General features: G+C 42.9%; 1 protein-coding gene across 11 annotated transcripts in view; it reads left to right on the top strand.

The window, feature by feature from the left end:
* Positions 1 to 21,738, top strand: part of LOC119977894 (cytoplasmic protein NCK2) — a 109,319-nt gene that overhangs the window by 74,408 nt on the left and 13,173 nt on the right. For 10 of the 11 annotated variants that reach the window (XM_038819188.1, XM_038819189.1, XM_038819182.1 and 7 more), the window contains one exon: positions 15,462 to 16,183. In XM_038819188.1, coding sequence (XP_038675116.1) covers positions 15,462 to 16,183 — 722 coding nt within the window. Of the gene's footprint in view, positions 1 to 12,608; positions 12,686 to 15,461; positions 16,184 to 21,738 lie in introns of all 11 variants that reach the window. The other variant, XM_038819192.1, reaches the window with a different exon arrangement.

Genomic DNA, 21,738 nt, shown 5'->3' with positions numbered 1-21,738 from the left:
AATCCATATACACCACATCAACTGCTCTACCCTCGTCTACCTGTTCAGTCACCTTCTCAAAGAACTCGATAAGGTTTGTGAGGCATGACCTACCCTTCACAAAACCATGCTGACTATCCCTAATCATATTATTCCTATCTAGATGATTATAAATCGTATCTTTTATAATCCTCTCCAAGACTTTACCCACCACAGACGTTAGGCTCACCGGCCTATAGTTACCGGGGTTATCTCTACTCCCCTTCTTGAACAAAGGGACCACATTTGCTATCCTCCAGTCCTCTGGTACTATTCCTGTAGCCAATGATGACCTAAAAATCAAAGCCAAAGGCTCAGCAATCTCTTCCCTGGCTTCCCAGAGAATCCTAGGATAAATCCCATCCGGCCCCGGGGACTTATCTATTTTCACCTTGTCCAGAATTGCCAACACTTCTTCCCTACGCACCTCAATGCCATCTATTCTAATAGCCTGGGTCTCAGCATTCTCCTCCACAATATTATCTTTTTCTTGAGTGAATACTGACGAAAAGTATTCATTTAGTATCTCGCTTATCTCCTCAGCCTCCACACACAACTTCCCACCACTGTCCTTGACTGGCCCTACTCTTACCCTAGTCATTCTTTTATTCCTGACATACCTATAGAAAGCTTTTGGGTTTTCCTTGATCCTACCTGCCAAAGACTTCTCATGTCCCCTCCTTGCTCGTCTCAGCTCTCTCTTTAGATCCTTCCTCGCTTCCTTGTAACTATCAAGCGCCCCAACTGAAACTTCACGCCTCATCTTCACATAGGCCTCCTTCTTCCTCTTAACAAGAGATTCCACTTCTTTGGTAAACCACGGTTCCCTCGCTCGACCCCTTCCTCCCTGCCTGACTGGTACGTACTTATCAAGAACATGCAATAGCTGTTCCTTGAACAAGCTCCACATATCCAGTGTGCCCAACCCTTGCAGCCTACTTCTCCAACCAACACATCCTAAGTCATGTCTAATGGCATCATAATTGCCCTTCCCCCAGATATAACTCTTGCTCTGCGGGGTATACTTATCCCTTTCCATCACTAACGTAAAGGTCACCGAATTGTGGTCACTGTCTCCAAAGTGTTCACCTACCTCCAGATCTAACACCTGGCCTGGTTCATTACCCAAAACCAAATCCAAAGTGGCCTCACCTCTTGTTGGCCTGTCAACATATTGTGTCAGAAAACCCTCCTGCACACATTGTACAAAGAACGACCCATCCAATGTACTCGAACTATATCTTTTCCAGTCAATATTAGGAAAGTTAAAGTCTCCCATAACAACTACCCTGTTACTTTCGCTCTTTTCCAGAATCATCTTCGCCATCCTTTCCTCTACATCTCTAGAACTATTAGGTGGCCTATAGAAAACTCCCAACAGGGTGACCTCTCCTTTCCTGTTTCTAACCTCAGCCCATACTACCTCGGAAGAAGAGTCCCCATCTTGCATCCTTTCTACCACCGTAATACTGTCCTTGACTAGCAGCGCCACACCTCCCCCTCTTTTGCCCCCTTCTCTGACCTTACTAAAGCACCTAAACCCCGGAACCTGCAACAACCATTCCTGTCCCTGCTCTATCCATGTCTCTGAAATGGCCACAACATCGAAGTCCCAGGTACCAACCCATGCTGCCAGTTCCCCTACCTTATTTCGTATACTCCTGGCATTGAAATAGACACACTTCAAACCACAGACCTGAACACTGCCGCCCTCCTGCGAAGTCAAATCTGTGCTCCTGACCTCTCTACTCTCAATCTCTCGCACCCCAAAACTACAATCCAGGTTCCCATGCCCCTGCTGAATTAGTTTAAACCCCCCCAAAGAGTACTAACAAATCTCCCCCCCAGGATATTGGTGCCCCTCAGGTTCAGATGTAGACCATCCTGTCTATAGAGGTCCCACCTTCCCCAGAAAGAGCCCCAGTTATCCAGAAATCTGAATCCCTCCCGCCTGCACCATCCCTGTAGCCACGTGTTTAATTGCTCTCTCTCCCTATTCCTCATCTCACTATCACGTGGCACGGGCAACAACCCAGAGATAACAACTCTGTTTGTTCTCGCTCTGAGCTTCCATCCTAGCTCCCTAAAGGCCTGCCTGACATCCTTGTCCCCTTTCCTACCTATGTCGTTAGTGCCAATGTGGACTACGACTTGGGGCTGCTCCCCCTCCCCCTTAAGGACCCGGAAAACACGATCCGAGACATCACGTACCCTTGCACCTGGGAGGCAACATACCAAACGTGAGTCTCTCTCGCTCCCACAAAATCTCCTATCTGTGCCCCTGACTATTGAGTCCCCAATTACTAATGTTCTACTCCTTTCCCCCCTTCCCTTCTGAGCAACAGGGACAGACTCCGTGCCAGAGGCCCGTACCCCATGGCTTACCCCTGGTAAGTCGTCCCCCCCACAAGTATCCAAAACGGTATACTTGTTACTCAAGGAATAATGGTCAATAGATATTTTTTAAGCTGGAGGAAGGTGTGTGGTGGTGCTCTCCAGGGGTTGGTATTGAAATTTAGTTACCATCCCAGTTGATGTAACTGGGCGGCAAGATTCCAGAATGGAACATTTTACTTTTTAAAAATAAAACATGGAGGAACAAAGAGTCGCAGGACCATTGATTAGTTTAACAACAAGAAAAACCTTTATTAAACATGAAAAAATTGGATTATGATACAATGCTTTACTCCTCCCTTATCTTAACAAACGTGCACAGATTTTAAGATTGACACAGATTACAAAGTACATCTTAAACTACGATGGTCTCATTCACACAAAGTCCTTTTAAGGCACATATTAACTGTGGTCAAATACAGGAACTCTGTTCTGAACCCATATTAGTGTCTGGATGTTTCCTCACAATCCCCCTTGATGATTGTCAGAGTTTCCAAATTCCACCCCCAACACACTGCAAAAAAATCTCTCTCCATAATGCTTCCCTTCAGCAGTTTGCATTCTGAAATCTAGTCCAGGTTTTATAAATGACTCTTAATTAAAACTTCACTCCAATTTTATCAGCGAATCCAGTTCAGGATTATACACCACCCCCTTTGTCTTGACTGCGACACAAACTGTTCACAATTGCATAACTCTCAATCCCCAAACTCCAGTAAAATAGCACCAAACATTTGATTTATCTCTGAAGTCTGCTATCCCCCTTTAAATCCAGTTACTGTAATTGTCTCTTTAACTCAGAACACTTTGCTTACTCTTCCTTAAATTCTTCTGAACGATGCCTTGGTCTCTGTTCTCTTAACTTTTGTTGTCTTTGGATATTCTTTCTGTCGCAATTCCCTGGTTATCTGGACTGTAACTTGTTCCTTACGAAGCCTGCATCTTTGCAACTCCCTTATCCGGTTCAGCTTTTCCTGACAAGAGTTGAGAGATGTTTGCTCCCTGGTTTCCTGTCTCCGATTGCAATATATCCAGCTAAAACTAAAGTTTAAAAGCTTTTCTACCCATAAAAGGGCCTCCAGCTGCTAAGCAGCACCCCTATACTCCTCCTGGCCTATTTATTCTTCATGCTGTAGCCCCCTCTAATCACAGTAGATTCACATTTGCAGTTGAAACTAACCCCCACACATACAAACAGGTTTTACTCTTCTCGGCACAGAAACATTAAATGAAACCCACCAAGAACATTATTTCTAATGTTTACCAATACAAATATAAACCCCTTAAAACTACTTTTTTCCCTAACACTTTGCTTTTCCATATAATGTATTAATGATCTAGATCTTGGTGTGCAGGGGACAATTTCAAAGTTTGTGGATGACACACAACTTGGAAGTATTGTAAACTGTGAAGTGGACAGTTTGAACTTGAAAAGGACAGAGACAAGTTGGTGGAAGAATTGGGCGCAGGAGGAGAGGGACCTGGCTGTATATGCGCATAGATCATTGAAGGTGGCAGGATAGGTGGAGAGAGCAGTTAATAAAGCATAGAGTATTCCTGGCTTGATTAATAGGGGCAGACAGCACAAAGACAAGAATGTTACGTTGAACTTCTACAAGGCATTAGTTGTGTCTCAGCTGGACTATTGTGCACAGTTCTAGATGCCACGCTATAGGAAGGATGTGAAGGCTTTGGAGAGAGTGCAGAAGATGTTTACAAAAAGGCTTCCAGGGACGAGATACTTCAGTTATGAGGATAGATTGCAGAGGTTGGGACTGTTCTCCTTGGAGGGAAGGCTATGGAGATTGATAGAGATGTTTAAAATCATGAGGGGGCTGGATGGACAGAGTAGATAAGAAGAAACTGTTCCTGTTCCTGCTCATAAAAAGATCAAGAACAAGAGGGCACAGATTTAAAGTACTTTGCAAAGGATATAAATGTGATGTGACAAAAATCTTTTTCACACAATGAGTCGTTCAGATCTGGAATACACTATCTGGAAGTGGGATGGATACTGGTTCAATTGAAGAGGAAATTATAGAAACAATGTGCAGTGGTATGGTGAAGAGGCAATGGCACTAAGCATGATGTGCATTTGCAGATCTGGTGCAGACACAATGGGCCAAATGGCCCCCTCCTGCGCTGTAAGAATTCTATGATTCTGTTATTCTGTTTGTTGCTGGCATTCAAATTACTGGCATAATAATACAGACGGAAGCATAAAATTAAAAATAGACGTTGGTAGGTTAAATAAGTGCGAAAAGCTGGATTTAAATGCAAGGAAGTGTGAGGTCATTCATTTTGGACCAGGAAAGTATAGATCCAAGTATTATTCAAATTGTGAGAAACCAGGAACACGACATGACTAGGAGGTTCTTGTAGACAATTTAAAATGTGGCAGACGGGTACAAAAAGTAACCAAAAAGCTAATAGAATGTTAACCTCTATAAACTGAGGGCTCAAATTAAGGGGAGAGTGTTTAGCTACAGCTATAAAATGCCCTGGTTCGATCATACCTAGAATACTGTGTCCAGTTTTGATATATTGGCCTCAGAAGAAGTGCAGTGCAGATTTACTCGGATATTACCAGAATTTCAATGGTTAGATACATAAAGTAGGCTTGTATTCTATGACTTGCATCCCCTAAAATATCAAATTTTCAGGGGTGGTTTGATTGAGGGTTTTAGGATTTTGGAAAGAACTACCTCAAAAACAGCGCCAAGCTATTCAGGAGAGAAGTTAGGAAAAGCTTCATCACACAATTGTAGAAATGTGAAACTCTTACACAGGAAGCATAGCTTAATTAATCATTATAAATCTGAGATTGATAGACTTTTTCAGGCCAAGATTCTTAAGCCAAAGTGTGTGCCTATGCTATGTTTGGATCTGGTTTCCTACGTTAGGTACAAGATCCAGAGATAAGCCTGGACCAGTGTAAAAGATAAATTTGTGCTTTCATTTAGAGGTTAAATTTCAGTAGGTCTCTGTTCTTACATCAATAGAATTGGCCATCTTTGTAATGGAATATCTTTCCATTCATCCAGTCAAATAAAAGTTGCTCCACACATTTATTTATTTCCTTATTTTTTACTGATGTGGCAACTAGAAAGCAACCTCGAGGCTTATCTGAAACATGTTCAAACATTTGTTATGTGTCATGTCCATAAGACATGAAAGAGACCACAAACTGTTTAAATGAAACTTTACTGTCTGCATATTTAAAAAAATGGACTTTGCTGGACCAAAATTCAAGCACAATTCATACCTGCATTCTGGTTTTGTGAAGAGAAAGGAAACAAAATGTTGAATAATATCATCCTGGTTTCTCGGAGGAGAAATTAATGAATCAAAGTTTGAATTATTCTACCAGTAGCAAGGGTAAAAATATCAAGAATAAATATTGTCCTCCTAGTTGATCACTATCAGAGTACTAGAAATGTTGTCACAAAAGTGTGTTTTGCTGCGCCATCCACATTCATTGTGGCAAAATAAAAATATACCTAGAAATAAATCACTAAACTTGAAAGTATTCTATTTGCAGCCTTTTTTATTATTAATGGGGAGAGGAGTAAGCCATTTAGCCCCTTGAGCTACTCCACCATTCAGTAGGATCAAAGCTGATCCGACATTCCTCACGTCCACTTGCCCTTTCCCCGTAATGCTTGATTCCCTTACTGATCGAGAATCTAGCTCGGCCTTAAATATACACAAGGACTCTGCTCCCACAGCTCTCTGTGGCAAGGAATTCAAAGACTCTCAACCCTCTGAGAAAATAAATTCCTCTTCATCTCAGTCTTAAAATGGCACCCCTTTATTCTGAGACTGTACCCTCTGGTGCTCGACTCTCCCATGAGGAGAGACATCCTCACATAATTTAACCTGTCAAGCCCCTTCAGAATCCTATATGTTTCAATGAGATCACCTCTCATTCTTCTAATTTCCAATGGGTAGAGTCCCAACCTGTTTAACTTTTCCTCGTAGACAGTCCTTCCATATTGGCGATCATCCTCGTGAACCTTCTCTGAACCCCCTCCAATGAATTAATATATTTTGTTAAATAAGAGGGCCTTATAAACTGCTCACGGTACTCAAGGTTTGCTCTCACTAGTATCGTATACAGTTGCAGCAAGACTTCCCTCCTCTTATACTCCAACCCCCTTGAAATAAGGATCAACATTCCATTAGCCTTCCTGATTACCTGCTGTACCTGTGTGCTAGCTTTTTGTGTTTCTTACACAAGTGGGTGGCACAGTGGTTAGCACAGCTGCCTCACAGCCCAGGGACCAGGGTTCGATTCCAACTTCGGGTGACTGTGTGGAGTTTGCACATTCTCCCCATGTCTGTGTGGGTTTCCTTCGGGTGCTCCGGTTTCCTCCCACAGTCCAATGATGTGCCGGTTAGTTGCATAGGCCATGCTAAATTATACTTTAGTCCAAAGGTTAGGTGGGGCTACGAGATTGGGTGGGGATTGAACCTAGGTAGGCTGCTCTTTCAGAGGGTTGGTGCAGACTTTTTTTTTAAATTTTAGAATACCCAATTCATTTTTTTCCAATTAAGGGGCAGTTTAGCTGGCCAATCCACCTACCCTGCCCACCTTTTGGGTTGTGGGGGCGTAACTCACGCAAACACTGGGAGAATGTGCGAACTCCACACCGACAGTGACCCAGAGCCGGGAACGAACCTGGGACCTCGGTGCCGTGAGGCTGCAGTGCTAACCACTATGCCACCATGCTACCTGGGTTGGTGCAGACTTGATGGGCAGAATGGGCTCCTGCACTGTAGGGATTCTGTGATTCTCAGTACCCCAAGTCACTTTGTGTTGCAACTTTCTGCAGTTTTTCTCCATTTAAATAATACTCTGTTCTTTTGTTCTCCCTTTCAAAATGAGCAACTTCACATTTTCATAAAATTTACTTCATTTGCCAAATTTTTGCCCACTTAACATCAGTGTCTCTTTGCAAACTGTTTGTATCCCTCTCGCAGCTTGCCTTTCCACCTATTTTTGTGTTGTCTGCAAATTTGGCTACAGTACATTCGCGTCCTTCCTCCCAAGTCCAACAGTTGTGATCCCTTTGGAACCCCACTGGTTACTGGTTGCCAGCCTAAAAAAGGATCCCTTATCCTCATTCTTTTTCTTGCCCATTAGCCAATTCTCTATCTATGCAATATACTACCGCCAACACCATGGCTCTTATCTTATGAATTAACTTTTTGTGAGGTACCTTGTCGAAGGCCTGCTGGAAGCCCAAATACAACACATCTACTGGTTCCCCTTTATCCAGTCTGCTTGAGACTTCATTGATTATGCATTATGAAATGAAAAAATGAAATGAAAATCGCTTATTGTCACGAGTAGGCTTCAAATGAAGTTACTGTGAAAAGCCCCTAGTCGCAAAATTCCGGCACCTGTTCGGGGAGGTTATGTCCTCAGTTATGAATTATTGCTTAAATTAGTCACAATTTCCCTTTCATGAAGCTATGCTAAGTCCGCTTGATTAGATTTGCACAGCAGTCCAAGTTTCAATCTGCATTTAATTCTCATTAGCAAGCATTTGCAAATATGTTTCTTATCCAAGTTACTTTTAGTAAATAAGATTCAACAATCATGTCAACGTTTGTATTTCAAGTTACTGATCAAAATTGTTGACTTTTTTGAAGGATAGTAATTTTATTTTTAATTGAAAACAACATTTAAATTCTTGCATAAGAAATATTTTAACCTTTTTGTGTATTGTTATTTCATGCGACAGACATAAATATAAAACATATATATTTATATTATATATATTAAATAAAAAAGCAGTGTATTTTCTATGTACGCTGCCATATACAGTTTGCATATTTCTATGTACAGTCTGCATATTGATTGGGGTAATCAAACTGATAGCAATGCGATAGAGGACGATTTCCTGGAATGTAAACGGGATGGTTTTCTTGACCAGTATGTCGAGGAACCAGTTGGGGTTAGGTCATCCTAGACTGGGTGTTGTGCAATGAGAGAGGATTAATTAGCAACATGGTGGTTTGAGATCCTTGAGGGAAGAGTAACCATAATATTCATTAAGATGGAGAGTGGCACAGTTAAATCTGAGACTAGAATCCTGAACTTAAAGAAAGCTAACTTTGATGGTATGAGATGTGCATTGGCTAGGATAAGCTAGCAAAGTATACTTCAGGAGTTGACGGGGGATAGGCAATGGTACACATATTTAAATAACACATGGATGAACTTCAATTGTACATCTCTGTCTGGCGCAAGAGTAAAACGGGAAGGTGACTGAACCATGGCTAACAAGAGAAATTAGGAATAGTGCTAAAGCCAAAGAGGAGGCATATAAATTGGCAAGAAAAAGCAGCAAGCCTGAGGACTGGGAGAAATTTAAAATTCAGCAGAGGACAAAGGGTTTTATACGGAAGGGGACAATAGAATACGGGAGTAAGCTTGCAGAAAACATAAAAACTGACTGCAAAAGCTTCAATAGATAAGTGAAGAGAAAAAAACTGGTGAAGTCAAATGTAGGTCCCTTGCAGTTATAATCAGGTGAATTCATAATGGGCAACAAAGAGATGGCAGACCAGTTGAATAATTGCTTCACCTAAGGAGAACACAAATAACTTTCCGGAAATACTAGGGGACAGTGGGTCTAGCATGAACTGAATGAAATTGTTATTAGTCAGAAAATTGTATTAGGGAAATTGATGGGATTAAAACCCGTTAAGTCCCCAGGGCCTGATGCTTTGCATCCCAGAGTATTTAAGGAAGTGGCCCTAGAAATAGTGGACACATTGGTGATTTTCCAACATTCTATAGACTCTGGAAGAGTTCCAATGGATTGGAGGGTAGCTAATGTAATTCCACTTTTTAAAAAAGGAGGGAGAGATAATATGGGGAATTATAGACCAGTTAGCCTGACATCGGTGGTGGGAAAAATGCTGGAGTCAATTATTAAGGATGAAATAACTGCGCATTTGGAAAGTGGGGACATGATCAGTCCAAGTCAGCTTGGATTCACTAAAGGCAAATCATGCTTGACAAATCTTCTGGAAATTTTTGAGGCTGTGACCAGTAGAGTGTATCTGGACTTTCAAAAGACTTTTGACAAGGTCCCATGCATGAGATTAGTGAGCAAAATTAAAGCTCATGGTTTGAGGGGTATTGTATTGATGTGGATAGAGAACTGGTTGGCAGACAAGAAGCAGAGAGTGGGAATAAACTGGTCCTTTTCAGAATGTGACTAGTGGGGTACTGCAGGGTTCAGTGCTGGAACCCCAGCTGTTCACAGTATACATTCATGATTTGAACGAATGAATTGCATGCAATTTGCAGACGACACTAGGCTGGGTGGCAGTGTGTGCTGTGAGGAGGATGCAAGGAGGCTGCAGGATGACTTGGACAGGCTGGCTGAGCGGGCAAATACTTGGCAAATGCAATATAATGTGGGTAAATGTGAGGTTATCAACTTTGGTGGCAAAAACAGGAAGGCAGGTTATTATCTGAATGGTGGTAGTTTAGGAAAAGGGGAAGTGCAATGAGACCTGGGTGTCATGGTGGAGCAGTTGCTGAAGGTTGGCATGCAGATACAGCAGATGGTGAGGAAAGCTAATGGCTTGCTGGCCTTCACAGCGAGAAGATTTGAGTATAGGAGTAAGGATGTCTTGCTGCAGTTATACAGGCCTTGGTGAGACACCTTGAGTATTGTGTGCAGTTTTGGTCTCCTAGTTTGAGGAAAGACATTCTTGTTAGTGAGGGTGTCCAGCGAAGGTTCACCAGACTAATTCCCAGGATGGCAGGACTGTCATGTGAAGAAAGACTGGATCGACTAAGCACTCACTGGAGTTTAGAAGAATGAGGGGGGATCTCATAGAAACGTATAAAATCCTGATGGGACTGGACAGGCTAGATGCGGGAAGAATGTTCCCCATGTTGGGGACGTCCAGAACTAGGGGTCACAGCCTAATAATGAGTAACCTATACAGGACTGGGATGGGGAAGAGCTTCTTCTCTCAGAGTTATGAACTTGTGGAATTCACTACCACAGAAAGGTGTTGGGGCCAGGATGTGGCCCTTGCGGCTAAATGGGATCACGGGGTGGGGTATGGATAGAAAGCGGGAGTGGGATACTGCATTTGCTTGATCATATTGAATGGTGTTGCAGGCCCGAAAGACCGAATGGCCTACTCCTACATTTTCTATATTTTTATTATTTAAATGGAGAGATGCAGAACTCTGCTACAGAGGGATCTTGGTGTCCAGGTACATGAATCGTGAAAAGTCAGTATATAGGAAAAGCAAGGGATTAGGAAAACACATGGAATATTGTTGTTCATTGTAATGGGAATGGAACATAAAATCAACATTTGAAAGATAAAGGTCACGGGCGCGATTCTCCGCAAATCCGGTGTGCCGTGAAGGCTGGCATGAAACTGGCCGTGTTTCACACCAGCCTCGGAGCTCCTTCCCGGGACCCAATTCTCCCCCCCGGGCGGGGCTAATATCGGGGCCGGGGGAATAACGGCGACGTAGAGTTAGCAAAGGTCGCTAACTCCGCCCGCCAAGAGTCACGGCGGCTGATGCGCACGATGACGTCAGCCGCGCATGTGCGGGTTGGATGGCTCCAACCCGCGCATGCGGAGATGACGTCATCACGCAGACGCGTCAAACCCGCGCATGCGCGGGCCGTCATGCCCCTCAGCCACCCCACGGACTGATCCCGCGGGGGCGGCGGAAGAACAAATAGTGCGCGGTTATCGGACCCGCTGCCCGCGATCGGTGCCCACGGCGGTGCCAATCGGTGCTATGGTTGTCCGGGACGGGCACTTTGCGGCCGTTTTCACGAACGCTGAAAGCAGGTGTGATCGCGGCCGTGAAAACGGCCGTAAACTCCGCGGTATTCGGCCCATCGGCCTGCGGAGAATCGCTGTTCGCCGTAAAAAACTGCGAGCAGCGATTCGTGTCGGGGGGGGCGGCCGGAGGGGGGAGGGGGGGGGGGGAGAATAGCGGGAGGCCGTGAAAATTGTCGGGAAGGCCCTCCCGCTATTCTCCGACCCGTCGTTGGCAGCGGAGAATCGCGCCCCACATGTTTTGGGTGTAATGCTTCATCAGAACCGATATCGGGTGCTTGTTTTTTTTCTAAGTTTTGAGTACCCAATTCTTTTTTCTAATAAAGGGGCAATCCACCTAACCTGCACATCTTTGGGTTGTGGGGGTGTATGGGGTGCTAATTAACTCCATTGTGGAGGTATATTGTAAAGTAAATGAATTTTTGTTCCATAGCATATTGCTGGGTGCAGGTAGGCAAAATTTGCTCACTTTATGTCTATATTAAGTTCTTTGATCAAAACCACTTTTCTATTGCTGGAGCTCACCAACTTAAGGATAGAACAGATTCATTAATTACTCCCAAGAAATTAGCAAAGTCTTTCCCTGTTATTAAGGATGATGGAAATTTAATGTTCCTTCAAAATAACGTTATAACTTGTGTTGATTAATGTAACCCTTCAGAACCCTCACCCAGCATCTGATGTAGTCCTTTTGGGTGGTGATTAGCGTTGTCTCAGAGTTGAACCCTTTGACCATTTGGATTTTGAAATAAATGCATCCCTATAGTTTCATTGCATTTCTGGCACAATGAGACTGGCAATAAAATGGAACACCAGAGATGTTCTATCCTTGTCCATCAATGGACTGTTGGATCCACTTCAGCATGAAGTGCATTTGAGCAGACAGAAAAATGGAGCCACTCTGTCCTTCTCTGATGTTTATAGGAATAGTGTTTATTTGTCATTCCTCAAAAAAGGCAATCTTTAAATCCAGGCTTGTAAAAGAGACCATGGACAGGAAGTTTTTAAAATGGAGGTAGAAGTCCCAGGAGTGAATTCTTACAGTGCTGAATCTACATAATGGCAGTATATTTCACCCAGACAAATTCTCTGCCTAATGCAAGATAGTTCTTGTAGACGAGGCAGATTACTTGTCATCCATACAACTTGATAACCAAAATTATCCCTCTTGTCAGAAATCAATCTTTAAACACATTTGCTCTGAGCCTAGTGCCATGTCTCTGTAATAGTATGCTGTTTATTGTACTCTAGTCTCTTTATTGTACAGCTCACTCTTAATGAAATGTGCACTATTCATTTTCTTAGATGTGGACTTATCCACAACTGCTATCAATGCGTTTTTTTTGCTTCACCAGAGCAAGAAGGTCTTCCACTACTGATTTTTTTTTCTTAAACTGAACCAGCATGTTTCTACACAGATGGTTTCACACTGGTGGGTAACTTTTTATGTGCTTCTTTCCCCATTACCAGCATGTGGGCATTGTTAGTACCATCTGTGAACACATGTACAAAATATAGATTCAGTAATTTCATTGGAGAGATGTTATAGCCACAAAACGGCTGGAAAATTCAAGGGACCATTTTAAAATTCAGGGTCAGCAATTAAAAATGTCAGAGGTGACACCATGGGTTAGAATGTTGCCTACTCATCTTTTGGGATCAAATTGAACCCTATACCAGATTGATGAACTGAAGATGCCTCTGCATTGTGTAAGGGTTCTTTATGAAATGTAGTTGGGAAAATTTTATTTAATTTTCAGTGGGTTCAAGTGTTAACTATCGACACTTGGACAGTTTAGTGCTACTTTTGCTAAAAGAGTGAGTTTTAAATCGTCAACTGTGCAGTAGATGTTTAGTTTGTCATTGGGATTAAACCGGTTGTAAGGTCTTAAACATGTGCTGTACCTGCCCTCAGATTCTGGAAGATAAAAAGTGAGAATATTTCCTTCACTAATGCTTGGAGCACAAAATACAGACCTGCAAAAATATGAATTTAAAGTAATTTGCACTGACATGGGTTATATCACTTTTAGTTCCCATTACTTTTCCTGTTACATGTTTTGCAAACTGCATCAATATGGATTAACATATTTGTATTTAAAGTACAATAATAATGTAAAGTAGTGTAACTGTCTTGATTATTCATTCGAAGTATAAAATTACATCAGATATTAAAATGATGTGGAAGAGCAGAAAGACGATATTGAGGCATGTTCGAAGCTGAACATCCTTGCAACTCGTTTTGAAATTACTAGACAATGGCTAATATTTTAACTTGATGTTTTTGATGGTTAATTTCAAACTCTAGATACAAATGACTGAAACTAATGTAAGTATATGTTAAGGATTTAATTATAAAATATTAGGTACAAACAAAGTTGTAGTGTTCTGTGTAAGTAAAAAATATATATATTTTCAACCTTCCCTCCCAAAAAAAAGTTGAATTTCTGCCAGTTTTCTTTGAGAATGTATTCAGAGATATTTATAGCTGTTTCCGATGATTATATCAGAAACAACAATGGCAATGTTTTAATGCTGTCATATTGTAAACCAACAGTCAGTCACAATCACAGAAACTTTGGCTTTTAGTGGATTAGTATGCAGAAAGAGCAGAATGCTAACTGAGGCAATTAACTGCACTGCTCTGAGGAAGCTTGAATATCCAGATGAAGTTCTTAACATTTGCAATTAACTCTGGGACAATGATAAATCTGTTTCTATTTTAGCTTTGTGAACTCCTTCACTGATACTTGTAGCTTGTCTTAGAAATTCTTCCTGTATTTGCCTTATTTGCAGAATTTTATTGTATGGTTTGTTAACACACAAATATTTTCGCACAGTATTCTAAAATATTGAATATGTTTGAGTTGGTAACTAGCAACTTGCAATATGGTGCATTGTTGGTTAACTAACAAGGCCTCTTTCACATTCAGTTTAAGTCAGATGTCTGGGAGATGAGTGAGAGTAGTAGTGGTGCTGCCATTCAGGACAAAGCAGGGTGAACTGTGGGATTTATTTACTTGGCGGGAAAAAGGAGGGGAGGCTGTTAAACAGGTGATTCCTCTGTCCTGAAAGCTGAGAATCTGTGAGCACATCACATTAAGAGTTGAGGGGATAGAGAGAGATGTAAGAAGCCAGTCAATAACCGAGAAAAGGAGGCTGTGTGGTCCTATAGTGCTTAATTTTGGCTGTACCACAAGGAACAACAGGGGTGAGAGGTGGTGATGGTTTTGCTGAGGATTAGGAAGTCAAAGTTATTGCTTAGTCTATAGAACACTGAAACAAAGTTATGTTACTGACATGCCAAATCTCAGCATTTCCTTTTCTCTGGGAAAGATTTGTCCCTTGTAAAATACTGCATTTTAAGAAATTCAACCACTGCTCTCTCACTTAAACATAATACTTTACAGATTAACCATGAGAAAATATGTGCTGCTTGTTTGGTTACCGAGGGGAATGTACATCTCTGATTTAACATTTAACTCGAGAGCCTAAAACCCTCTTGTATTCTGTATTTTATGTATATTATTGTACAGTTGTAATGTAAATTGGCTGGCTGATGGAACTCGTCCACAAAAGTCTAGCACGTCAAGAGTACATTTGGACTAATGTTTCATTGACCGTGCAACAATATTTAGAGATGCAGATTTGTTAGAATATATAAGATATTCTGTTTAACAAAGGACTATGGAAGGAAAATCAGGTTTGTTACTGGGGCCAGAAGAAATGAAATTTGCCAAATGCTTTGGAGGAAGGCAATGTCCTTTTAAGGGATACCTGAAAAATAACACTTTAAATGATTACCATTTCAGTGAGTCAGCTTTTAATATTCAAATCCTGACATTAAATTCTTAAGTATTTGTCGAATTGGTGTTTGCTGACGAAGAGCTATAATTCTATCCTAATTAAACATCTGAAAACCAAATATGACTCTTGAAGTTTGTGGAAGCAACGTGAGCAGCACATTGTATTCTGTTGCTGACTTGTCTTTTTAACAATAGTCTTCTGTGAGCAATAACATTAATTTTGAGTGCTTCTACATCTGAGAAGTCTCTGAGAATTCCGTGGTTGCCAATTAAATGTTCAATTGGTTTCTTTTAAATATAAGTTGTGACTTTTTAAAAAGTCCTGGTATTTCATTGTCCTTTTAATAAGAATATTGTTCCATGTTGCAGTTTATCTTTTTATTCCCTTCTATTTTTACATAGGTTTGGGTAAAACGAAGAGGAAAACCTGTGCAAGAGATGCTTCCCCTACACCAAGCACAGATGCAGAATTCTCATCAAATGGTGGAAGTTCTGACCGTATATACGATTTAAATATTCCAGCATATGTTAAATTTGCATACGTGGCAGAAAGAGAAGATGAACTGTCTCTCGTGAAAGGGTCACGTGTTACTGTTATGGAAAAATGTAGTGATGGTTGGTGGAGAGGTGGCTACAATGGACAAGTTGGTTGGTTTCCATCTAATTATGTGGTAGAGGAAGTTGACGAGGCGACTGCAGATTCACCTAGCTTCTTCACTTCCAGACTTGGAGCAGCAGTGAGTAATGGGCAAACCACAAAAGTTCTTCATATGGTGCAGACTCTTTACCCATTCAGTTCTGTCACAGAGGAAGAACTGAATTTTGAAAAGGGAGAAATTATGGATGTCATTGAGAAACCAGAAAATGACCCAGAATGGTGGAAGTGTCAAAATTCTAAAGGGCAAATTGGTCTTGTTCCCAAAAACTATGTAGTAATCTTAAATGATGGACCTGTTGTGAGCAGTTCACATGCTCCTCAAATATGCTATACGGGCCCATCTTCTACAGGAAAGTTTGCTGGAAAAGAGTGGTACTATGGCAGTGTCACCCGACACCTGGCTGAAATGGTTCTAAATGAGAGAGGAATTGGCGGCGACTTTCTTGTTAGAGATAGCGAATCATCGGTAAGTATCATGTTGCACAACTAGTCAACAATCTAATTTTTTTTGGCATAGATTTTACCATTGCAAAGGAGTGACTTAATATTGTATTGTGACTTTGGTGATTGTTGGGTGATATGTAGCAGTGAAATAATTTATAGGTAAGAAATGGGCACTTATACTATTGTTAATTGCTATTATGAAAACCAAATATCCCATTTTAGCAAACTCTCTTCCCTATCTTTTTAAATGATTCAGTTTGGCAAACAAATCCACTTTTCATTTGCATTACTGCAACAAATTTCTGTTATCTAGTATTCAATACATCATGCATTGGAAACTTTTTTTTAGTTTGATGTTGACTAGCCATCTTAGAAGCATATATAATAGTTGCCTTTGATAATTTTTAATTTGAAATTTATTTGCCATAATTTATTATTATGAACCAATTTAAATTCTCAACAATGAAAACTAATATAAATTTATAGGTTTTAGATACATTAAGTGTCACTATCTCAGATTTGTGCAATGATCAAACATGAATTACAAATACAGAGATGCCATTAGTAAGTGGCCATTAAATATATTGGCATAAAAAGGTATGAGGTATTCATTTCCAACTTAAAATGCATTCATGCTTTGCTATACAACGACATAATGCACCTGGATTTCTCCTTACAGTATTGACTTCTCTTCTAGTACTCGGGAAGTCGTTTGCTCAGTTGCCTGGACCTCTGGTTTGTGAGGCAGACTGACACCAACAGCACAGGTTCAATTCCCACACTCTCTGAGGTTACAATGAAGGCTGGTCTTCTCAACCTTGTCCCTCGTCTGAGGTGTGGTGACCCTCGGGTTAAATCACCACCAGTCATCTCTTAAAGGAGAGAGCAAGCCTATGGTCCTCTGGGACTATGGCGGCTTTCATTTCACTTTCACCATCAGACTTTCACTATCGCATTCACGTAACATTTTCATGATTTGTGTCTGTGGACGGCACATACATTGTACGCCAAAGCTGTGTTTCCCCTGTGAATATGGCTCCCAATTTCTTCTCCCAATAAAATTCCTTTATTTTGAGATAAAACTTTGATTTTCTTTTTTAAAGTTGAATGAAGATCAAAAACCTTAACTTTGTTTCTCTCCATAGATGCTGCCATAACCCTTATGAGTATTTTCAGCATTTTTGTTGATATTTCAGATTTCCAGCATCTGCAGTATTCTGCTTTTCAAATATTTAGCCACTATATGCCAACAGATGGCATTGTTGCACTGTGTAACTCGTGTGTGACAACAAAGCCCATTACTGTTTACTTCCCTTGACTGAATTTTAAACATGCATTTTTATTTGGAATGTTTTTTGAGTGGATGGAGACTTGAATAGAGGGAAAATTTTGTGTTTGGCGTTAAAGAATGTATTCCATGGAGTAAAAACATTCCTAGCCGCAAGAAAAATCCCATTGGTTTCCTTTTGTCAGCAACTTACTTTTTCACTCCTCTTATGAAGGATAGGCATCAGCTTGTCATTTATTTTCAAACATCCTTTCACCTATTACCAAATTTTCACCTATTACTAAAAATGTTCAATGACAACATCCAAAATGGTCAGACAAATTTATACGATTTTCATTAAAGTATCTGCACTACTCAGCCCCACCTATGCTGTATTTGCCCAGAACCCAGGTAATGAACAGTAGCCACCTAGAGGAAAACCCCTCCTCCGATCCTTTTATGGTGACTTAATATTTTCCAAATGCAGGAATTCCAACAAAACTCCCAATCAAGCCGAAGCCTTGGGTGGCACCGATGCCCTCCATCTGAGCAAGACTTGCCTCCGGGCTATTAGACAGGTGACGGCCAAGACATCAGCCTTCTTCCCCTCCTGCAGCCTCGGCAAGTCCACCACTCCTAAGACAGCCACTATTGAGCATGGCTCCACTCTCTAATTCCAAAAATCTCTGACATTGTTTCGAAGAAGGAAACCCAGAACTTAACCAACTTAGGAAAAGACCAAAACATATGTAGTGTTTCACCAGCCCCTAGAACAGCGCTCACATCTATCCTCTACACCCGGAAAGAACCCACTCATACGTGTGCTGGTCAAGTGTGCCTGATATACCACTTTAAAGTGAATCAAACTCAGCCTTGCGCACAAAGAGGTGGAATTGACCCTATGCAGAACCTCTCTACCTCTTTCCCCCCCCCCCCCCCCCCCCCAGCCAAACCCAACTCTTCCTCCTATTTCCACTTTCCTTCCTCCAGCAAAGCCTTCTCCATCTCTATCATCTGCCCATATATATCTAATATCCTTCCTTCCACTACCCCATCAAAAGGCAGCACCCTATCCGTAAGTGAAGGCACTGGCAACCGAGGAAACGGAGTGCCTTTCGCACCAAGTTCCGTACCTGCAAATACCTAAAAATATTCCCTCCTGGGAGTTGGAACTTCTCCGCCAACTCCTCCAGCCCTGCAAACCTATCCTCCTCAAACAAATCTCTAAGCCTCTCAACCCCCTCCTCTCCCAGGTGTTATATGACTAATCAATCCCAGCCGATATAAACCTATGGTTCCCATAGATCGGTGCCAGTAGCGACATTAACTCTAATTTAAAGTGCTGTCTGAATTGATTCCATATTCTCAGAGGGGCTATTCCCAACTGCCTCAAAGCAAACCTGGCCAGAGAGAACGGAAGAGGGGCCTCAAACTCGAACCTATACAAGAAGCTTCCTCGGGACCTCCGGTGGCACTCGCGAGCGGAGTGGTCGCGTAAGGAAGAGGCTCTCGCCGGTCCATGATATCCCGGTCTTTTCTGGGGATTTCCCCGTTGTTTGTTTCGATTGAAATTTCTTCGGCCTTTGGGGCCTGAGGATCAGGCGCCGTGTCGGGCCGATGAGGAGTCCCACGGGAATGTCCGGTGGCCGGAGCGGGGGGGGCATTGAGCCCGAAGTGAGCGGCCGGGGCGAAGCTTGGCATGAGATGAGGCCCGAATCCAGGACGCGATGTAGACGGGGACCAGAGCTCATCGGGTGGCTCCCGCTGAAAATGGATGTTTGAGAAGTTTGAAGTCCGGTCCCGGGGAAAGTGATTTTATTTCAGAATTTTTTTTTGGGGGGGGGGGTGGGGGGGGGGGGGGGGGGGGGGGGGGGGGGGGGGTGGGATTTAGTATTGATTTATTTTAGGATTGAGAAAGAAGGGGGAAAACAGCAAGTCGTCAAAGGATGCCAAAAACACCTGTGAACAAGGGAGGAAACACAGGTTAGCCGTCGAATGAGAGAACGAGCAAAAGCGCTGATTGGATTGGATTTGTTTATTGTCACGTGTATCAAGGTACAGTGAAAAGTATTTTGCTGCAAGCAGCTCAGCAGATCATTAAGTAGATGAAACGAAAAGGAAATAAAAGAAAATACATAATAGCGCATCATGAGGTACACAATGTAACTACCTAACACCGGCATCGGGTGAAGCATTCGCGGGTGTAGTGTTAATGAGGTCGGTCCATAAGAGGGTTGTTTAGGAGTCTGGTAGCAGCAGGGAAGAAGCTGTTTTTGAGTCTGTTCGAGCGTATTCTCAGACTTTTGTATCTCCTGCTCGATGGAAGAAGTTGGAAGAGTGTGTAAGCCGGGTGATTATGCTGCACTCTTTTCCCAGGCAGCGGGAGGTGTAGATGGAGTCAATGGATGGGAGGCAGGTTTGTGTGATGTGCTGTATTCACGTCTCTGAAGTTTCTTGCGGTCTTAGGCCGAGCAGTTGCCATACCAGCCCGATAGGATGCTTTCTATGGTGCATCTGTAAAAGTTGGTAAGAGTTAATGTGGACATGCCGAATTTTCTTAGTTTCCTGAGAAAGTATAGGCACTGTTGTGCTTTCTTGGTGGTAGCATCAACGTGGGTGGACCAGGACAGATTTTTGGTGATGTGTACCCCTAGGAATTTGAAACGGCTAACCATCTCCACCTCGGCCCTATTGATGCTGACAGGAGTGTGTACAGTACTTTGCTTTCTGAAGTCAATGACCAGCTCTTTAGTTTTGCTGGCATTGAGGAACAGTTTGTTGACGCCGCATCACTCCACTAGGTTCTTTATCTCCCTCCTGTACTCTGACTCGTCGTTATTCAAAAACCGGCCCACTATGGTCGTATTGTCAGCATACTTGTAGATGGATTTAAAAAAAAATAAATTTAGATTACCCAATTATTTTTTCCAATTAAGGGGCAATTTAGTGTGGCCAATCCACCTACTCTGCACATTTTTTTGGGTTGTGGGGGCGAAACCCACGCAGACACGGGGAGAATGTGCAAACTCCACACAGACAGTGACCCAGAGCCGGGATCGAACCTGGGACCTCAGCGCCGTGAGGCGGTTGTGCCACTAGGCCACCGTGCTGCCCTACTTGTAGATGGAGTTGGAGACTCGCTTGACGGTGAAGGACCATGTGAGACTTAAAAAGGGCTGAGTTAGCCAGGTGTTTCACTCTGGATTTGACGGAAAGGCTCGAGGGGTAGCGGTAATGGTCAGCAGAAGGGTACGTTTCCAGATGGAGAGGTGGTTGCTGATCAGGGGGGTAGGTATGTGATTTTGACAGGGGCACTGGAGGGGAGGCTAGTGGCACTGGTAAGTGTATATGGCCCCAGTTGGGACGATGTGGGATTTGCCAAGAAGGTCTGTGGGGACTGGAACTTGGTGCAGGAGCCAAGGTTGGACAGGTCATGGCTGCGCTTGCTGGTCCAATCCGGGGGGGGTGGTTTTTTGGGGGGGGGGGGGGGGGGGGGGGGGGGGGCGTTAGCTGGGCTAATGGTGTAAATGGGAGGGATCGACCCGTGGAGATTTCTGCACCCGAGGGAGCGGGAGTTCTCATTTTTCGCAGGGGTCCATAAGGTATACTTGAGGATCGACGTTTTTGTGGTGGGGAAGGCGCTGCGAGCTGGGGTTACGGGGTCGGAGTACTTGGCAATTGCAATATCAAATCATGCTCCGCATTAGTTGGATATGGTACTGGAGAAGGGGATGGTCCAGAAACCAGAGTGGAAGTTAGATGCAGGACTGTTGGCGGACTGAGGGTTCTGTGCAAAAATGGAAAAAGTAATCAAGGAATAGTTTCAACTGCAGGGGTGAGGTATCGAAGGCGGTTGTCCGGGAGGCTCTAAAGCGGTGGTGAGTGGTGAGGTGATCTCGTTTAAGGCTAGGGTGGACAAAGAGGAGAGGTTGGAGCGTCAGAGGGTAATAGATGAGATGCTGGAGGTAAATAGGAGGTATGCAGAAGACGGGGGCCCAGCGAAGTTGGAAAAGAGGAAGGAACTACAGGCGAGCTTTGACCGACTATCTACCAGGAAGGCGGTGCACCAATTGAGGTGAGCAAGGGGTGCAGTTTACAAGCATGGAGCAAAGGCGGTATGTTAGCGGGTCAGCTCCGGAGTGAGGCTGCGGCAAGGGAAATTGTCCCGGTGTGGGACAGTGCAGGAAGTTGGTGGTGGCTCCTGAGCTGATTAACAAGGTTTTTGAGGAGTTTTATGAGAGGTTGTACAGGTCAGAGCCACCTGGGGGAGGCCGGGAGATGCAGGAATTTCTAGATGGGCTGGAGTACCC

The sequence above is a fragment of the Scyliorhinus canicula genome, chromosome 14, assembly GCF_902713615.1.
Source record: "Scyliorhinus canicula chromosome 14, sScyCan1.1, whole genome shotgun sequence".
NCBI classification, from domain to species: domain Eukaryota; kingdom Metazoa; phylum Chordata; class Chondrichthyes; order Carcharhiniformes; family Scyliorhinidae; genus Scyliorhinus; species Scyliorhinus canicula.
The sequence above is the reverse complement of the archived record's forward strand: the minus strand, read 5'-3'. Positions and strand labels throughout refer to the sequence as shown.